At 33.3% G+C, this 20978-nt stretch overlaps 1 protein-coding gene across 13 annotated transcripts in view; it reads right to left on the reverse strand.

Moving 5' to 3' along the window:
• Positions 1-20978, reverse strand: part of LOC145261125 (rap1 GTPase-activating protein 1-like) — a 1259270-nt gene that overhangs the window by 263096 nt on the left and 975196 nt on the right. Inside the window, exon 1 of one of the 13 annotated variants that reach the window (XM_080119391.1) lies at positions 15174-15715. The exons of the other annotated variants lie outside the window; for them this stretch is intronic. Coding sequence (XP_079975517.1) covers positions 15174-15253 — 80 coding nt within the window. The 5' untranslated portion in view covers positions 15254-15715. Of the gene's footprint in view, positions 1-15173; positions 15716-20978 lie in introns of those variants that run through there. 13 annotated transcript variants of the gene reach the window in all.

A 20978-nucleotide genomic window follows, 5' to 3' on the forward strand; every position in this document is an offset into this window, starting at 1 on the left:
AAAACTCGTAAATTACTTTTTTAAAAAACACTGAATAATCTAAAAACACATAAAGAACAAAAGATAAATGTTTAACGATTCTTATCCATTATAATAAGATGAAGATTATTTAGGTGACAAACTTTTGTAGTTTAACTTCATCTGTTGCAGCTGATGAAATCATTAGATGGAGAAAGATGTTAATTTTAGTTGGAAAACGTATTTACGGCAGCGGGATTTATTTCAGATGTAAACCAACCAACACAGTAACAGATGTTTTATATCATTGTTTTGTTGTCATCAGCTTTCATAGCCATCAACGTTGATTTGTGTTGTTTGCGTGATGATTTTACACATTATGATATGCAAGGTTAGTGAGAGAGAACCCAGGCAGAGTGCTCGATTATTAAAAACATTTACGAAAATATAAGAGCTTAATACTTATTTATATATGTGTTAGAAAAGATCAAAATAACATCAGTACACTCGGTTTCACATCCAAACAACGAAGACTTGTAATTGGTCTGCTCTCTTTAAATTCTGTTGATGTTTGCCAATATAAACTGATGCAATTTGTCTAAGAAAAGAGTCTATTAAAGTAGAGTTTTCCAGTATCTAGAGACCTGTACAGTGGAGGGGTGTGATTTTGCTGATAGTTTGGCTATTTACGTGCACAGGGTATACGTTTGTGCTGTTTTATTAATTGCCACCTAATATTGTTTAAATAACAAAAATCAGATGCCACTTTCTTTACATAAAACTATGTTAAACTAAATATATCCCTCATTACGACTCTTTACGTTTAGTAACTGTGTTCCAAAATTCATGATGATCATTTTATTAGTTTAACAGTGAATCCTGTACATGCAAATATATAAATATAGAAACATAGCTATCTCTCTCTCTCTCTCTATATATATATATATATGCACAAGGAACATAATTTGGATACATTACAGAAAGAGTCAGCAGGACTACTGCTATGCAAGGTTAGATGTTCATTGGAATACATTCAATGGAAATACTTGTAAAATAAACACGGGTGCCATATTGTGACGATGCGTTATAGCCATTAGATTAGAAACTTTTTTCTCGGGGATCGTGTCCAAAAGGGAGACTAGTAATTAGAGCACAAACTTAGTTGTGGCAACAACACTCCATGCATGGTGGCTTTGTAGAAATATAAGATACTAGTAGGTGTGGCAAGTCTTCTAGCCTGGTAGAGGGAGGCTATCTTCTTTACAAACTTTACAATATTCCAGTTCATATTGCCTGTGAATGTTATGGCGAGGAGTTTAAACATTTAAAGATTGAGAGCACAATTGAAAACAATGGATTTGATAGGATTTGACCAAGGCATAGGCGATTTCATAGTCTGTCATTTTATCCATTACCCCAATCAAACGCATGCTGTCTGAAGATGAAATTTATCAAGCTATCATTAGGTTTTATTACAAAATGCTTAGGAAAGAAAAATGTTAAATCAAATATTGGATCCTAAACAGACCAACAATTAGTATTTGGAATAGAGACCGCATCAGGTGATTTAAACAAAAACAAACGTATTTCAAAAAAAAAAAAAAAAAACATATTATAAATATTTTTGACCACGTTTAGAGTAAGATCATAAAAGCAGAAAACATTTTCAAAAATGGAGAAAAACTGTTTACTCTTAGAGATTATTTTTAAAATGAGCGATTACTTTATACTCGGTGTAACTGAAATCCTCTTTTAGAAGGTAAGAAATTGTTTCTAATGAAATTAAGGATTTTACTTACACTGTCTATAAAAGAAGTCTATATCTTACGATGCACGATATAGTGCCCCCCTCTTCCGCATGAAAGTAAATAATTTCTTGAAAAATAGTTTCTTTTTGGTGTGGGGGAATAATCATGCTCTAAACAAGGGAATCGATGTTTTTTGAAGAATTATTTCTAAAAGAAAATTACAAAAGGATGATGTTATCCTTATTTTGAAGAATTATTTCTAAAAGAAAATTACAAAACGACGATGTTATCCTTATTTTGAAGAATTATTTCTAAAAGAAAATTACAAAACGACGATGTTATCCTTATTTTGAAGAATTATTTCTAAAAGAAAATTACAAAAGGATGATGTTATCCTTATTTTGAAGCTTTGCTAGTTTTTTTTTACTTTCTTTCCTAAAGCCCCATCTATAGAGATAAGGTATGAATAAAAATAAGCATCTGTTTGGCAGGAGGGGAAAAAATTACACAGCATAAAAATAAGAAAATAAAATAAAAGAGTTTGCTGAAAATAAACGTTGTTAAAACACAAGAATATTATCTGGCGTGAAAAGTGACTAAAATTAGATGTAAAAAAAGGGCAGATTTTCATCTTTTTTTTTTTTAACATTCTGAAAAATGTAAAGTTATTCAGATTTGTAAAGTTCCTGAAATTTTGTCGTGCAATTTCATGACTATGGAACAAATTACCTAAATCCTGTAAGACATTCACAGCAAGAACTCGTCATTTTAACAGAACTGAAAAAGTCATTCTTTTCTGTGTACATATGCTCAGCATCGGGAAGAATTTTTGTTAACATTTTTTTCAAGAAAATTTCATCGATGGAACACATTACCAAGAGTGCTTCCTTGCACACTACAACATGGTCGTTCTCAAATCCAATATCAACAAATTCTTGTTATGAACTGTTTATTCTATTCATTATTTTTAATTGTCTCATATTCTTTATCATTCACCTGATAATCCATTCAATTCATTAACAATTATCCTCGAGTGGTTTTTAGCCTTAATAAATGGTGATTCATTAGTAAAACAAAATTTGGTGTAAAACTCTTGAAATTGATACAAAAAAAAAAGATAAAACTGCCCATTAAATAATAATTCATAATCTACATGACAATAATTCGTAATGAAGAACAGAAAACTCAAAATAATGGATGGTTGGTTGATTGTTTTTGTTTTACGGCATATCAACCCTTTTCGGGTTATTTAATGCCGAATCCAAAGATTTTAAAGAAAAAATTTTTTTTAATAGAATATATTTGTTGTTTTCATGTCGGTTTCTATTTAACCCATAGTTGGGACCCTAACAGGTACTACCACTCCGGGTCAGAGTGGACCTGGGAGCAATGGTAATTAAAGGGTGGCTCCACACTCCCCAACGCCCACAAGCTGGGGCCTCACCACTGGATATAGTTTAAGGTCATATCCAGGACCCCCATTGAGGGACTTTTACCCTCTCCAGGGGGGGGGGGAGTCGGCGTATTCTAATGCCCCACCGACAGGGCCTCAAAATAATGGAAGATATAAAAGTTCTCAATAGACAAGTCATGAGATATATTTTACAAATTCTTTTACTAATAAATACCAGAGCAGGGTTCAAAAGAATGAAAAAAAAAAAAAAAAAAAAAACCGAGTAAAAACCCACATTGTATTATAATAATAATAATGAAATGGTAAGTACTAGAAAACCACCAGTCGTCATCAATGAAAAATCAGCAGTAATGAATGTCGTTTAAATTCCTAGTGAATAACAATGATAATAATTTCAGACTGAACACTTTGTAGATGCTAGTAGTTGTGTTGAAGAGAAGAGTACAAGTTGAAGAGGAGAATGGGAGATCCAGTCTAAAAAAAAAAAAAAAAAAAAAAAAAAAACTAACTTGTACTGATCTGGATAGAACATGATTTCCCCACCAGAGTCCCATGCAACCCTTTTGTTCTTTCAGAGCTTGCGAAAGGTTCTTCTAAGAGATATTGATAAATAGTTGTCACATTGGAAAATCACATTTCATTCAATATATTTTTTCCATATCATTTTGATTACTATTGCCCTTTTTTATTAGTTATTTTGGAATTGTGAATAAGCTGGGAAAAAGATCAAGTTATTATGTGTTTGAACTGGTTGTAAAAAGTTTTTTGTTTTAAAGCATCAATAAATTTAATAAAGACAATTTTTTCACTTTAACCGGTTATAAAAAATATTGCTTGAAGGAGAAACATTATAAAATATTTTCTTATGTATGGGGTTCCTTGGGACATCAGTATTATTAGAGAGATTTCATGAAGGAAAAAATGATTAAGAAAGACTAGATTATAGAGATATTAATCGCATGATCTTTCAAAGCACATACCAATAAATGACCAACAAATGGCCGCATTACCAACAAATGACCACAATTGCCAACAAAACAGATCTGAGTAAATTAAAGCAGTAGACAAATGCTGTCATTTTGTCAGAAGAGAAAGTCAAAGAATTATCAAAATTTAAAAAGAAGAAAAACATTGTGCATGGAGGATTTATGCAACAATAACAATGATAGTGATTGCTTAGCAATAGGTTTTATTTTGATAAAAAAAACTGAAAACTTGATTTTTCGAGCAACTCAAGAGCAATTTTTGAGAACAAACTCAATGAAGCATAGTTCAAACGAGAGAGTCATTGCAACAAGATATGCTGTCAGCGTGTGCAAGCAGATTGCAAAGACAGACTGGCGGAAAGCATCATGATAAATTGGTCATGCGTGTACGCTAGGAAATGTGCCAGACATACAGGATTAAATGTACAAAAAAGATTGATCACCGTCAACCATTGGCATCATAGAAGACAAAGCAGAATTACTTCGGATTTGACTATCTACACAGTTATGAAACTGAAGAACAACCGAACAGATATTATTTTCCTGCAGAAATGCACTAACTGAGATGGCTATAGAAGCTGCAAAGAATGTGAATAGATATCTCGACATGAAGACCTTCCATTTGAAACCAAAAGAACAGTTTCAAAAGGTGACAGTGATACCCAGTGTGTTTCGTGCACTTGGAACCATCTCAAAGAACGCAAAGACCACGCATAAGATATTCAATCCAACTGACACCATTGAAAGTGCACAGTTGTTGACCATACTTTGAATAGTTCATCTTACCTCAGTTTCAGTAAATAGCTTAGGTATGATTTTTTGCAAAGGAGTCATCACTTATCAAGACCCAAAGGTCACTCAAGGATAATGACTAAAGAGCGAACGATTATCATTGGAACAAGAGTGTAGTAATTGTTAAGAAGTAAAAATAACAACCCTAACCTCTGCCACTCGGAAAAAAACATCCATGTAGTGGCACCATACAAAATGGTCATGAAGGATTGAGGAAGATGGAAAAACCGAAAATGAAAACAAATTTAGACCCCCACTGAAAGGATGTGGAAAATACTGCAACCTTAGTGGAGTGTTATTGCAACTGTAATTCCAGAACAAAATAATAAAAAGTCAATCATTACTGGCAAGAAATGAATGATAATCGGTTGTTGCGACGATTTACAACAGTCATTAAATGAGACAGAGAGTTGGAATCTGGATAGATTTGCTGTCACTCAGATTCCAGGGAACACCATTGGATATTATTTGTGTTACTAATGTGAAAACTCCTAGTGAGTAAAAAATAATAAACTATAAAGTTTATTGATTTTTTAATTGCAAAAAAAAAAAAAAAAAAAAAATATCCAATGTGTTCAACATCCTGTATTTAATGCAACTAACCGACTTTTTAAATGAGAAATTTAATTACAACAACTCAACGAGGTTTTAAAACGGTGATTTTTATTCACAATAAACAACATAATGGCCCTTTCTTGGTATTATAAAAACACCCTACTACGAGTAATTCTACTTGTGTTTCAGTTTTTAAACCCCTGTCACTATTAACGTGTTCGGTTTGTTTTTATTTTCGAATATATGAAATTCCAGATCATGTGAGAATGGGGCAAATAACTGCTGGTTACAGATATAAAAGGGTGATTCAGAAGTTCACGTCGTCTTTTCTCCGTTTTTAGTTAAACCACCAAAGTAGAAACATAATCCGTCTACTCAGCCATGATATTTTTTGCCTTCAATCCTAAAATAAACTGAGGCTATACTATTCTTGTAATGATTTTTTTTCTCTGCTTATTGTGAGATGATGCTGGTCCTGTGCAGTTCTAGGAGGTTCACCTTCCCAGGCTTTGCTTTCTCTCTTTAAGCATTTTTTTTTTTTTTTTTGCTAATCGCCTGAGATGCCCTACCGATGAATGCTGACGGGGCTGTCCAGGTATCTTTTTGCAGGTCAAAGTGCTACTTCTTGGGGCACTAATTTTTCAATCCCATTTTCTGACGCTTGTGTCACATTTCTCACTACGGGAGAGAAATAAATACTATTTGTTCATTGTTCTTATTCGCTCAGACCTGTTCTATTGAGAATGCAATTAGTCGTTACTATGCGCATACAAGTTATTTGTAATATATTTTGAGGGAAAACGCATTCAATATTTTTATATCCAAACCTGTTCGAATCAAGCTTTTCTTTGTAATCTCTACAAATGTTTGCTAAGTCTACTTTTAATTGAATCTATGTATCGAAAACATTTAATTGAATCTATGTATCGAAAACATTTAATTGAATCTATGTATCGAAAACATTTAATTGAATCTATGTATCGAAAACATTTAATTGAATCTATGTATCGAAAACATTTAATTGAATCTATGTATCGAAAACATTTAATTGAATCTATGTATCGAAAACATTTAATTGAATCTATGTATCGAAAACATTTAATTGAATCTATGTATCGAAAACATTTAATTGAATCTATGTATCGAAAACATTTAATTGAATCTATGTATCGAAAACATTTAATTGAATCTATGTATCGAAAACATTTAATTGAATCTATGTATCGAAAACATTTAATTGAATCTATGTATCGAAAACATTTAATTGAATCTATGTATCGAAAACATTTAATTGAATCTATGTATCGAAAACATTTAATTGAATCTATGTATCGAAAACATTTAATTGAATCTATGTATCGAAAACATTTAATTGAATCTATGTATCGAAAACATTTAATTGAATCTATGTATCGAAAACATTTAATTGAATCTATGTATCGAAAACATTTAATTGAATCTATGTATCGAAAACATTTAATTGAATCTATGTATCGAAAACATTTAATTGAATCTATGTATCGAAAACATTTAATTGAATCTATGTATCGAAAACATTTAATTGAATCTATGTATCGAAAACATTTAATTGAATCTATGTATCGAAAACATTTAATTGAATCTATGTATCGAAAACATTTAATTGAATCTATGTATCGAAAACATTTAATTGAATCTATGTATCGAAAACATTTAATTGAATCTATGTATCGAAAACATTTAATTGAATCTATGTATCGAAAACATTTAATTGAATCTATGTATCGAAAACATTTAATTGAATCTATGTATCGAAAACATTTAATTGAATCTATGTATCGAAAACATTTAATTGAATCTATGTATCGAAAACATTTAATTGAATCTATGTATCGAAAACATTTAATTGAATCTATGTATCGAAAACATTTAATTGAATCTATGTATCGAAAACATTTAATTGAATCTATGTATCGAAAACATTTAATTGAATCTATGTATCGAAAACATTTAATTGAATCTATGTATCGAAAACATTTAATTGAATCTATGTATCGAAAACATTTAATTGAATCTATGTATCGAAAACATTTAATTGAATCTATGTATCGAAAACATTTAATTGAATCTATGTATCGAAAACATTTAATTGAATCTATGTATCGAAAACATTTAATTGAATCTATGTATCGAAAACATTTAATTGAATCTATGTATCGAAAACATTTAATTGAATCTATGTATCGAAAACATTTAATTGAATCTATGTATCGAAAACATTTAATTGAATCTATGTATCGAAAACATTTAATTGAATCTATGTATCGAAAACATTTAATTGAATCTATGTATCGAAAACATTTAATTGAATCTATGTATCGAAAACATTTAATTGAATCTATGTATCGAAAACATTTAATTGAATCTATGTATCGAAAACATTTAATTGAATCTATGTATCGAAAACATTTAATTGAATCTATGTATCGAAAACATTTAATTGAATCTATGTATCGAAAACTTTTAATTGAATCTATGTATCGAAAACTTTTAATTGAATCTATGTATCGAAAACTTTTAATTGAATCTATGTATCGAAAACTTTTAATTGAATCTATGTATCGAAAACATTTAATTGAATCTATGTATCGAAAACTTTTAATTGAATCTATGTATCAAAAACTTTTAATTGAATCTATGTATCAAAAACTTTTAATTGAATCTATGTATCAAAAACTTTTAATTGAATCTATGTATCAAAAACTTTTAATTGAATCTATGTATCAAAAACTTTTAATTGAATCTATGTATCAAAAACTTTTAATTGAATCTATGTATCAAAAACTTTTAATTGAATCTATGTATCAAAAACTTTTATTGAATCTATGTATCAAAAACTTTTATTGAATCTATGTATCAAAAACATTTAATTGAATCTATGTATCAAAAACATTTAATTGAATCTATGTATCAAAAACATTTAATTGAATCTATGTATCAAAAACTTTAATTGAATCTATGTATCAAAAACATTTATTGAATCTATGTATCAAAAACTTTTATTGAATCTATGTATCAAAAACTTTTATTGAATCTATGTATCAAAAACTTTTATTGAATCTATGTATCAAAAACTTTTATTGAATCTGTGTATCAAAAACTTTTAATTGAATCTATGTATCAAAAACTTTTAATTGAATCTATGTATCAAAAACTTTTAATTGAATCTATGTATCAAAAACTTTTAATTGAATCTATGTATCAAAAACTTTTAATTGAATCTATGTATCAAAAACTTTTAATTGAATCTATGTATCAAAAACTTTTAATTGAATCTATGTATCAAAAACTTTTAATTGAATCTATGTATCAAAAACTTTTAATTGAATCTATGTATCAAAAACATTTAATTGAATCTATGTATCAAAAACATTTAATTGAATCTATGTATCAAAAACATTTAATTGAATCTATGTATCAAAAACATTTAATTGAATCTATGTATCAAAAACATTTAATTGAATCTATGTATCAAAAACTTTTAATTGAATCTATGTATCAAAAACATTTAATTGAATCTATGTATCAAAAACATTTAATTGAATCTATGTATCAAAAACATTTAATTGAATCTATGTATCAAAAACATTTAATTGAATCTATGTATCAAAAACATTTAATTGAATCTATGTATCAAAAACATTTAATTGAATCTATGTATCAAAAACTTTTAATTGAATCTATGTATCAAAAACTTTTAATTGAATCTATGTATCAAAAACTTTTAATTGAATCTATGTATCAAAAACTTTTAACATGTTTATTTATGTGTACTATTTGTAAATACAAATAAATCCCGTTATATTTTATAACATTTAAATTCTGTTGTCTATTTTGTTTATGTGTAAAAACAGTTAAGATACTGATAAATTCTTATCTGCCTATTAAAATTCAAAGGTTGTTCAGAAGTTTTCTTACCTTGGTGATACCGTTGGAGGACAGGGTGGAGCAGGTGTTAGTGTAATTGTAAGATGGAGGAGTGAATGGAATAAATGTCAGGGAACCATTACTAAGCAGCAGAGCATTATGCTTACAAAGTGTGAAGATGTATGGAAGTGAAACCTGGCCAGTGAGGGTTGACATATGTTGCATGGATAGAAATACGAGAACGATACAATGGATGCATAACGTGAGTCTTAAAGACATGCTTAGATCTGATAATCTCAGAGGAAGGCAGTATAGTGAGATGTGTGCAGAACAGGAGACTTTGATGGTATGGCCACATTGACGGGCTTGGCTTTTTGGTCAAGATCAAATCACCTTTATGTAGTATCTGTTCCAGGAGATACTGCAATCAGAGACCATTGTCCTTGTGGCAATGAGTTTTTGGTCCGTGTAGGGGCAACCCTATATACCAAGAGGCTCGCACTACCAGCTCCCCCTCCCCTTCCTTGGAGAGCTGGTTCCCCTTTACCCTTCTCCACATTAAAAAACGGCCTCATGCCTAATTTGCTCTCGTAGGGAAGCAAACAAATACCAAAAAATGGAAAGTTCTAGAGTTAGTAGAACTAAAACAGTTGAGGTAGCAGGGTCTGTTGGTGGAGAAAACCAAAGAAAACATGGGAGGGTGCGATAAAAATGAACTTGAGAGAAAGAAGGATAAATAAATGCCTGGCAGAGATAGATTAGTTTGGAAGTCAATTTCTAAAAATCGTACAACACATGCTATTAAACCAAAGATGATTATGTATATAAATTCATCTGAAATTACTTATGTTAAACACATTCCAGAGAATTCTTTAAGGATTGACAATACTGCAGCTTTTGTTTCATTAATTTTATTTTTATATACAAATAAAAACAATACATATATGAGGAATTACTTCTACACCTTAAAAAAAAAAAAAAAAAAAAAAATTGCTTGTCATTATCAATTATCTTTACATCCACTTAAAAAGTTTGCAAAGGAGATGTTTTGGTTTTAGACGCGTGAACGGATTTTATTTGAGTGAATATGTACAAAAAAAAAACAATGGAATAGAAATGAAATTTTATTTTGGAATTTTTAAGATGAGGATTGATAGTTTGTATTATTCGGACTAATGTTCTCATGGATAAAGTCCTAAGCAATAATAAGTGACAGTCTTCTGGTGGTTGAAGGTTCAATCTTCTGTATAGGCGATACTAAGAATATAATTCAGTATTTAAGATTTCTACTCGGTCATGATTGCTAGCGGAACAAGAATATATCCTACGGATTAAAGAAAGGGTTCAGTTTGAAATTCTGTACATATTCTTGAGTGCGACCAGACGCACTTGAAGGTTACATCGACCGAAACCTTGTAATAATAATATCCAAGATGGAAGCAGCAGCAATAATAATAACAACAACAACACTACTACTACTACTAATAATAATAATTAATTGGCTACTTGGCCTAGATCAAAGTGTAGTATCTGTTCCGGCAGATACTGCAAGCTATGACTAGCAAAGACCAGATGTGGGGGCAACCCCACATGCCTGACCTTTAACCAGCTCCCATTTCCCACCTCTCGGGAGCTGGTCCCCATTTTCCATTCCCCCTCCCTCCACTCCTCACATTAAAAATCGGCCTTGTGCCTAATTTGCTCGGTGGGGGAGCAAATAAATACCATCTGTTCCGGCAGATACTGCAAGCAAAGACCATATGTGGGGGCGACCCCACATATAAGACCTTGGTCAATGTAGGGGTAACCCTTCATACCAATTGTCACTATCCAGCTCCCCTATTCCCCGGGGAGTTGGTCCCCATTTCCCCTTCACTCCTCACATTAAAAATCGGCCTTGTGCCTAATTTGCTCGGTGGGGGAGCAAATAAATACCATCTGTTCTTCAGATGCGGCATTGCGGCACTTCCATTTCTCGTTCTTTTTCAGTGGAGGAGAAATCCTTCACGACTGAAACATTTTTTATTTTTGTACCTTTTCTCCACGTTAAAAAACGACCCTGGTGTCTAATTCTGTCCCGTGGGGAGGCATTGTAAATAGGTACTAATAATAACAATTACTAATCTGTTGATTGTGGACTCAAGGAAAAAATACAAAACATTTCGATTCATTTAAAACATAATTTTTTCTTTTTTGCTTTAAAATCAAGACTTTTCCGAAAAAAGGTTGCAACAAATAACTTTCACCAAACGCCTTAAAATTTATTTTTCTACCGACCTGTATGCTTTTAAAGTGTGGCAACTGATTGTAAGATTTATTATTTCTGAATTCGTTATTAATTAAGTTGCCACAAAAAATGGCGGTCGATTTTTTTGGAGGTGGTCACCTTAACTTTGGATAACTTCAGATTCAAAAGGTAGTAAACAAAATTACTTGCTCTACCTAAATCCAGGGAAGGGCTTGCCACTCGGATTTAGTTGTAGAATGTTCGTTTTTATTGTTTTTTGTACTTTTTTTTTTAAGGAATGAAACTCCAGCAATAAAGGGCCAAAAGCAGTCATTTTCCCCCTCCCCGTGTGTCGGAAAATAGCTTTGAACAAAATTTAATTTGAAAAAAGTAAAAATGGTTTTAGAACTTTTAAAGTATAAAGGTCGGTAGAAATTTCGGTAAATTTATACAAATACCGTGACAGCGAATTAGTAGAAAAAAATGTACCCTAACCCTAACCCAGTTTTCAGATTCGTGTTCAGCACACCGAAACGTAACAGAATACTACGTAAAAGATTTTACTAATTCGCTGTCACGGTGTTTGTATAATAATACCGAAATTTCAATTTTAATGCGTTTGGCAAAAAACATTTAACTTTACATGACTGTTACAATACAGCAAGGGTGACAACATCATTCCGTTCTGAAATGTTAGAGTTTTTATATTATTATACAGCCGTCACATTTAAAAAAAAAATCTGATACTACTACTGCTAAAATGGTAGAGAAACATTCCAACTTAAAAGTGTATTGAGAGTGTTCTACTTCACAATGCGAAAACGATGTCGCGAAAAAGTAAAAATAACACAATTTTATACAAAGCGTGTTAATGGTTTTAACTTAAAACTTTTAAGTTAGTTTCATAGACATATGAAGTTTTTAAAATCCTCTAGAAGTTTAGCATTTTTATTCCGTCAAGTCTCGGAAAATAGGGTCCCAGGGTAATACCATATGTAACCCCTCCGTTACTACTACCACCACCACTCCCAACATGACAACAACCGTTAGTCTCGTAGCAAGCCTCATTAAAACCAACAGATGATGTGTGCATATGGTTTGAAAAAAAAAAAAAAGGCAAAAAAAAAAAAAAATAGTAATCATAAGTATTTTTCCTTAGTGTTATTAATTATTGCAAATCTAATTCAACGTTGTTCAAATTGGCAAAAACGCTTATTAAATTATTCTCTTGTGATATTAAAACATTTTGAAGTCAAAATATGGCTGTAAATGGGAATTGTTTTTTTTTTTTTTTTTTAGATTTCGATGTTAGTTGGAATGCAGTCTTCATTGGATTAAAATTTAATTAGGATTTCGAGAAATGAAAGTTTTGTGCAAATGAAAAAGAAAACTGCATTTACCATTATCGCAAGAATTTCCACGAAAGAATAAGTGAGCCTTATTTCACAAGTTAACTGAAAACATTCTTTTCATGTGGAACGAGTTTTCAAATTAATACCCTGCCCCCCCCTTTTTTTTGTCTCCCAAGGACAGAGTTAAACTTGATTTTTAAATGAGGAAATTTTTTAAAGGGCCACTTTGGGAGGGACAAAAATAGAAATTGCCCCAATCAAGAAGGATTTCTCCTCCTCTGGTTAGGGACAGAATACTAACAGATACTACACTTTGATCCCTACTCGAAGATTCTCCTAAATAAATAAAATAAATTATATTAGAATTATATGAACAATAACTGAGTTTTTGTTTTAATTTCATTAACTTTTCGAATAGTTTGAAAAGTTAAGTGCTGGGCCCCAGCAGCACCAGCACTGCTGGGGGCTGGGCTGCTGGGGTTGGGACACGTCGTAAAAACTTACCGGGCATTCTCCTAGGCATTACCCCTTATTACCGATATATCGAAGGATATTGTTTTCGTCCTCTCTTTTCGAAAAGGTGGGTGTGTTTGTTGCCTGTCGTATGAGACGCCTTCATTCGTGATGGCATGCCGACGGGAATTCCCAACCAGAGTGCTCCTGGGGAGCTGGGTTCTCATATAAACTGACCTTGTGTCTAAACACCGCTGCTGTGGAAGGGAGGCAAACAAATCCGGTCTCGGGCTAGGATCCAAATATAGAATCTGTTCTCTCCTCAGAGGAGCAGAAATCCTTCTAGATTGAGGCATATTTTTTTTTTTTTTTTTTTTTTTTTTTAACAAACAACCCAAAATGCCTCTCATGGAGGACCTGGATTTTTAAAGGATCTTAAGTTTAACTCTAATCTTGTGGAGAGACGAGTGTGCAGGCAGAGCAGCAAACACCCCAAACCACCCAACAACGGCTTTCGGAATAAACACCCCCAACCTCGAAAGCCGTTCTTAACATGGGGAGGTTGGAGTGTTTATAATACGCTGGGGCATGTCGTAAAATTTACCGAATGTCCTTAGGAGATTGTCATGGGACCATTATCCCAGGCATTACCTCTTTATTTGGATGTGGGTAACTTACACTGTAGTATGCGTTCATTTGTAAGAATATTTTTGAATTAATGTTAATTAGCTGTTTACTGCTTTATGTTCATTGTTTTGTTTTAAAAATCAGTTTATGAATGGATTTTATTATTGCAGTAAAAATTATGCAAGTTTGCAACGTTGTCACTCGTCGTTCTGGGTGATTATTCACCAATAAAAAGGGCAGTAAACACATTGGACGAGTGCGTTTGATGGGTTACAAAAGAAGCTCGCACACAACATGGGTACTAATCCCGTCTTTACACATGGTGATATGAAAAAGCAATGAGCACTTTATGCACCTTAAAAAGACATTTAAAAAAATAGTGCTTCTACAGAATTTGAACCGAACAAAATCGACTTTTGCCGAAGAATTCTATAGAAGTTGTAAGCTTTATCGCTGAAAAATGTTTAACACCATTTTTCAAAAATGAATTAGTATATATATTTAAATCGGATTAGGGAAAAAGGATATTGTTTAATACTTAATTGTCACTATTTATTTGCCTCTGCTCCACGAGGGCAGAGTTAGATACAATGTCAGGCTTTTATGTGAAGTAAATTCAGCTCCCCAAAAGGAGCATTCTAAATTAGCGGGGATGGGGAGGGTAAATTGCCTCAGTCTAGAAGGATTTCTTCAATGATAGAAGACAGAAAATATGAACAGGCACTACACTTCGCTCATAGTCAAAAGGCATCATCAGTGTTTGTTTGTGTCCCAAGTTATTGGTCTTCCCATGAGGGCAAACTTAGACAGAGGGTCGATGTTTTGACGTGGAGGGCCCCTCTCCAAGAGGGGTACTGTGGGCGGAACAAAACGAATAAAATCATTGTTCGAGGTTAAAAGAATTTTTCTTCTTTGGACTATTGTCAGAATCCACACTGCATTTGGATCGGAGATCGAAGGCAAAGAGCAGGAATAATGAGGGCTAAACAATTTTTTAAAATAAGAATATTTTTTTAACTTGTAAAAAAATTGTCTTTTGATAAACTTTGAAAAGTTAAAATATAAAAAAAGAAAATTTCTTAAACATTTGACAAAACCGTAGATATTTTCAATATTTAACAAAAGTATACAAAAAGACATTTATTTAGAATTTACCTTTGTTTTGTCGCCAACTTTTCTATGTTAGGCATCGGGATGAAGTTTATTGGCCAAGAAGGGGATTCCTCCTTAACCATAAAAATCCACAGATGGTAACAAGATGAACGTTTTTTGGTAAAGTACCCGGTACTTTCGAAAGAATAAAGAAAAAAAGTGTAATATAATTTCTTTAGAATTTTAAAGTCATATTAATAACATGATGTGTGATTTAATTGCGAATCCAAACCACCTCTACCCAACTAATAAGTTTCAGTTGGGTAGAGGACTCGGCCGATCAGTACATAGAGTCGTCATCTTTGCGGTTCCCCCCTTTTTAAAAGCCGTATAGTATAATGTACTAGTACGGTACAGTAGACGCACACGTAATCACGAAACAAAGTATTTTTATGCGGCTGTTAGAACAATTAGAAATAAATGTCAGATGTTAATTACTGGATCGCATACAGGCGAGAATGGATATATTTTTTAGGAACTTAGTAAATATTACATACACAAATCCCGGCAATACAAAACACTGTTTGTTTTGAATCAAAGTAACTAAAAAATATTCATTAATTATTTTTATTTTTTTTTTTTTTATTTCCTGTATGTAATAAAAATTTAAATTCTGCGTGTATTTTTCCGAGAGAGAATGAAAAGGAGTTTATCCGCGATTGCGATGCCCCGTGTTGTATTATTGACTCGGTTTTTGAACCGAAAAGCAATAACTTGAGTGGTTGTTTGTTGTCGCAGATATAAAACGGATTTAATAATTATTTCACGTGTGTGTGTCAGTTTTAAGGTTGTATTTATCCCTTGTTGTTCAGTGTGTGTGTATATCTTTTTCTTACTGGTTGTTAAAAAGAAAAATCGGCTGGAAATCTGCGGCAGCCTAATTGTAACAGATGGACGAACCAAGTGACTGATGGGAAATTATGGCAAACACAGGAAAACGAAGAAAGAGAACTCCGTAATAGTGGTTCCGTTCGACTCTATTTCTCGCTCCAGCTTCTCTTCGTTTCTTTTTGGTTTGTTTTAGTAGCAGGAGGAAGCGGAGGAGATGGGGGATGACGAAGAAAAAAAAAAAAAAAAAACTAGGCTGAACTTTTTTTTCTTCTCGTTTCGGTGGGGCTGAGAATGCCACCTACTATCAGCAAAAAGGAGATATGGAGTGAAAGAGAGACTGCTTTAGGGGAAAAGAAAAAGAAACAATAATTATGTGTGCATTTATGGACAAATAAATCAGCAACAGGGAGACTTTCAAGAGATGAAGGAATTAACGGGAAAAATAGGGGTCCATTCATTATTACCTACTTTTATATAACTCACAAATGGCCCTTTTCTGCACTTTGCAGTTTATTTGTATTTCATTCATTCAAATGATACAATGGTAGTAGTTATATGACGACTTCAACAAGCCATGGTTTAAGTTTATGGCAGAATTTTAAGACTATATTTGCAAATAGTAAGTATTTAAAGGAAGAAAGTATCTTTATTTTTATATTATTAATAGTTTGTACTGATTTGTAACCTAACAAGGACAAAGTTCAGTTTTTAATGTGGGCAAATTCTAGTTTCCACACTGACTAAAACAAAAATGATAATTACCTCAGTCTCAACTCATCTGACTGAGAACACAACTGATACTACACCTTGATTCTAGCCTGAAGACCAGAACGAGTATTTAATCGATTACCAGTGCTACAAAGTTAGACATAAAATCATTCTCCAGTAAGGACGCCCCAAGCAACCTGCAATACTAACCCCTGAGAGAGTGCACCTCACCTCCTAAGACCGAGATGAGCCATACGTCATCCAAACAAAGAAGAGACTCCTAGTTCGCGACATCCTTTAGATTACCACAATAAAAAAGTCGAACCTCGACTGATCTGACAACTAACTGGAACGAATCTCAGATTGTTTCATGTATACCGGAAGTACGAAAGTTATAGCTGAGTGACGTGATGCTAAAGTTCAGGACTTTGAAATTATATTTTTTGTGTGTATTTTAAAAAGTACTTATCTGAAAGACGAATCATATCGACCGTAATATTTCCGATTGTGGTTCACGAAACGGTCCGGATATGGTCGACCAATCAATTAGTACTGGCATTAAAGGAAACATTTTTTTTTTCATTCTTTTTTTTTCCGAGTTAAGTATGAGATTAGTATCCCCCCCCCATCAATTTTATTTTTTAAATTTTTTTGTGAGGAAGTTTTTTTGGGTTTTTTTTTTTTCAACGCTAATTTGTGTGGGGGGGGGGGTAAATTTTTTATTTATACACTAATCCTAACCGAACCTGGTTTTGTATTTGTATGTTTTAGTGTCGTTTGCCATTGTTTTGTGGCTTTCAAATCGTAAAATGATTCAGACATTTCCGGTTTGTTCCGTAAATTACAATCGGAAAAATTTGGGTCGATATGGCTCTTCCCCCATACATGTACACCTCAAATTGAACTTTTCGATTAGTGGAGAGCAATTTGAAAATACTAAAAATTGGTGCGTGTAAGGGGCTTGGCCGACATTCACCGATGCCTGGTATCAGAGTCGTGATGTGAGCACAGGTAAATGTTTCCCAACTCCTAACAAAAAAATAAAAGTAAAAAGGTTGTCACGAACAGCGAAGGCGATTTGAAAAAGTCAATATATGATTTATTTAACCATAGAAAAAAATAATGTTTGTAACTTCTTGTATGGTCGCTAGGACTCTCTATATATAACTTTGATGAAAAGCAGGAGAAAGAAATCTTTCTCTGACTGAGGAAAAATGTTTTTTAAAGGTATAAAATGTTTCTTTGTCTTTTTAAAACAGTATTAAAATCCGTTCTATTAGTTAGTTCAGTATTGTTAATCCAGTGAGATTCGGACGTTAATATGAAACAAAATGAAACAAGAAGGGTAAGTGTTAATTCTCGCTGATTTGGTATTTCTATGTGAAAAATTTAGATATGTGACGCGCGCGAATCGATGTTAGTTGTTCAACGTCGGACCCGACGGAGTCTCTCTGGTTGTTACGGCATACTACGATCTCCGCCACATTCTCCATGTCCGTCCCTTGGATTTCGTCGCCAACAAAGAAGTCCGGCGTCGCTGCAATCTCCAGGCAATTACTGACCTACTGCGGGCCCGACGCTTTCGATGGTTCGGCCATGCCTCTCGCTGTGATGCAGGGGTCTTTATCCACGAGGCTATCTCCCCACGTCCTCTACCCGGCTGGAAAAACGTGTCGGTGGCCAGCTAAGAATGTGGCTCGGGACTATCAAAGCCGACGCTGAGCTTATTTCGGGCCCGCTCATCTATGGCCTGTCTCGTTGGAGACGTGACTGGCTGTTGCTCACTCGGGATCTTGCCTCCGATCGCCGGGCTTGGGCCGCAGCGATACGAGATGTGCATCTTCATGAAGCCGACTCAACTCCTCCAGGGTGAATGTCGTTTCAAGTACAAGTAAGTACTGGCTGGCTTTTACTGCGACTGATTGGTTTTGGCGCGCGTGCCTTTTTTATAGGTTTCAAACCGGCTCCAACGAAAAAAAAAAACAAACAAAAAACCTTTTTGTTTGTATTTTTGTTTTGTTATAAATAATTTTGTATTTTTCAGAGCTTGTATATAAATCCGACACATACGCTGGGGATATTTTAAGTAGAAAAACTCCATGGTAAGACTGAGGCATTATGGTGATAGCGTCTTAGTGTAGGGACCCAAATAAAGTCTTTTTTAAAGACCTAGCGTTAGTTAGATTGACTCGACCCCTACTTCCTCCTACTTGCTTTATGCCTAAGTGACTTGGACCCTAAATGAGGCTCTGGCAGTAGATAATGGCGGGGCCAAGCACTAAATAAACGGCTCCAACGAAAGCTGTCGGAAAAAATATTTTTGAAATTCACTTTTTTCCGCAATCCGATTGGATGAAAAAAAGAAAAACACCTTTGTCACGTGAGGTGCTTCCAGCTACGTCGGCAAAACAAGACACGTTTTTAGTTTTGTGAACGGAAATTGCGTGGGTGTAGACAACAGCTGTACGCGCAACTGAAAGGTTCCTTGTACAGCCGTTATGTAGCTTGCGTGTTGTTAAAGTACGTTTTAACCGTTACCTTTAATTTCTTTTTTAAGAGAGAGAAAGAGGAGGGATACAATAATCAATTAAAATGTAACGCAAATAAAAACCATGTGACGAAGGGGAAGGGAACTGAAAATGGAAGCAACGTCTATGATCGTTTTTCAATTTTAGATCTATTTTTTATATGTAAAAAATAGCATGAGGCGAATCAGTCTTGATACAATCCTGAAATTCTTGACAATCACCTTTGAATTATGAGTCCAAACGAAATTTAGGGTCTTGACTTCAAACCCTGGTATTTCGGGGTCGTGAATTTTTCACTTTTTAGTGGAATTCCGCTTTTTGCAATTCAAAGAAAACGTAATCCGCTTTTTTTGTTTTTTGTTTTACTTTAAGAAAAGATCAAACCAAGTTAAAGTTTTAGCCCTTATTTTTCTCCCTTTCGGTTCGATTTTATTTCTATCTCTCTCGCTTTATTTTCTTTTTCTGCCCCCCCCCCATTTTCCTCTTCCTCTCTCTATCATAATTTGTCTTGCCTAGCTTCGCGCTTCTCTCCAACTCTCCCTGAAAACGATTCATGGTTATAGAGCAGGTAGAATACTTTTCACTCCCTGTCTCTTTTAAAACATATCGATCAATACTTTCACATTGTTGCATTTGGTTACTGTTCTTTTTTATCACTACAACAAACATGTATTATCATAAATTTGAATTGTATTTAGTATATTTACCGGGGAGTCTTATGTCAGTAAGTACCTAAAATATATATTAAGTTTCAATTATGTGGAGATATAGCACCGGGCATTATCCAGTTTTTGAATCTAACACCCAAGCCAATCTCTAAAAAGACTTATCCCAGAGCACATCATCAAAAAAAGTAAGTCACATTTATGCTAAATTGACATTGCATATTTCTCTATCCTAAGACGAAGGCAACACGTGCTTTTATCGATTGTGTTGGGACATTAAGATATTATTTCACTTGATAATTATGTTTTGTGTGGAAAAACTATACGAAAGTAAATGTGTGTGTATTTCACCATTTCTTCGTCATTTTTTTTTCCTTTTTTTCTTATCCTCGTGTAAAACCACAACACAAAATGGCGGCCGGGTGTCATAGAAAGAAACCTAAACACGTGGGTAAAGCAAGAATATCTGCTGCTGGCATTACAAACGTCTGATTTTTATTTTTATTTTGGTTATCTATCGATATGTCTAACAAACCCCTCTTTCTTTTCCCACTTTTCGAGTTGTCCATCGATGTGACAACACGTTGGCCAAACCTCTTACTGTCTCACATTTCCGGGTGAATCACCGAAGTTCTATGACATATGGTCTTCCTACACTTCTTGGTGAATTACCGTTTCCATATCTACACAGATTATAAATGTGTTTGCGCATCTTATGTATTATGTATAAGCGTAACTGCATCCTGGTAGAGTTTAAAAAGAACCCTGACTAATTATTTTTGTTTACGAGTAAGAACAATTTAAAGAGTAATAAATTGTAAGTACGGGCAAATCTAATGGCTGCTTAGATAGGGGACCTGGTTTTGAACGCCGGCTAATCATACTATTTTTTAAATTTCCGGTTACTTTTTGATTATGTTTGAAAGATTACAGCTTAAAGTTAATTTCCCAAAAAAAAAAAAAAAAGTGTGTGAAATAAAAAATATTAAATTGTCAAGCTGTTAAACTCGAATGTCGAAGTTATCATGTTGAATATTTTATTATTAATCTGTATTCGAATCTAACATAAAATTGTG

The sequence above is a fragment of the Euprymna scolopes genome, chromosome 37 (genome assembly GCF_053919585.1).
Source record: "Euprymna scolopes isolate OS-2025 chromosome 37, ASM5391958v1, whole genome shotgun sequence".
NCBI classification, from domain to species: domain Eukaryota; kingdom Metazoa; phylum Mollusca; class Cephalopoda; order Sepiida; family Sepiolidae; genus Euprymna; species Euprymna scolopes.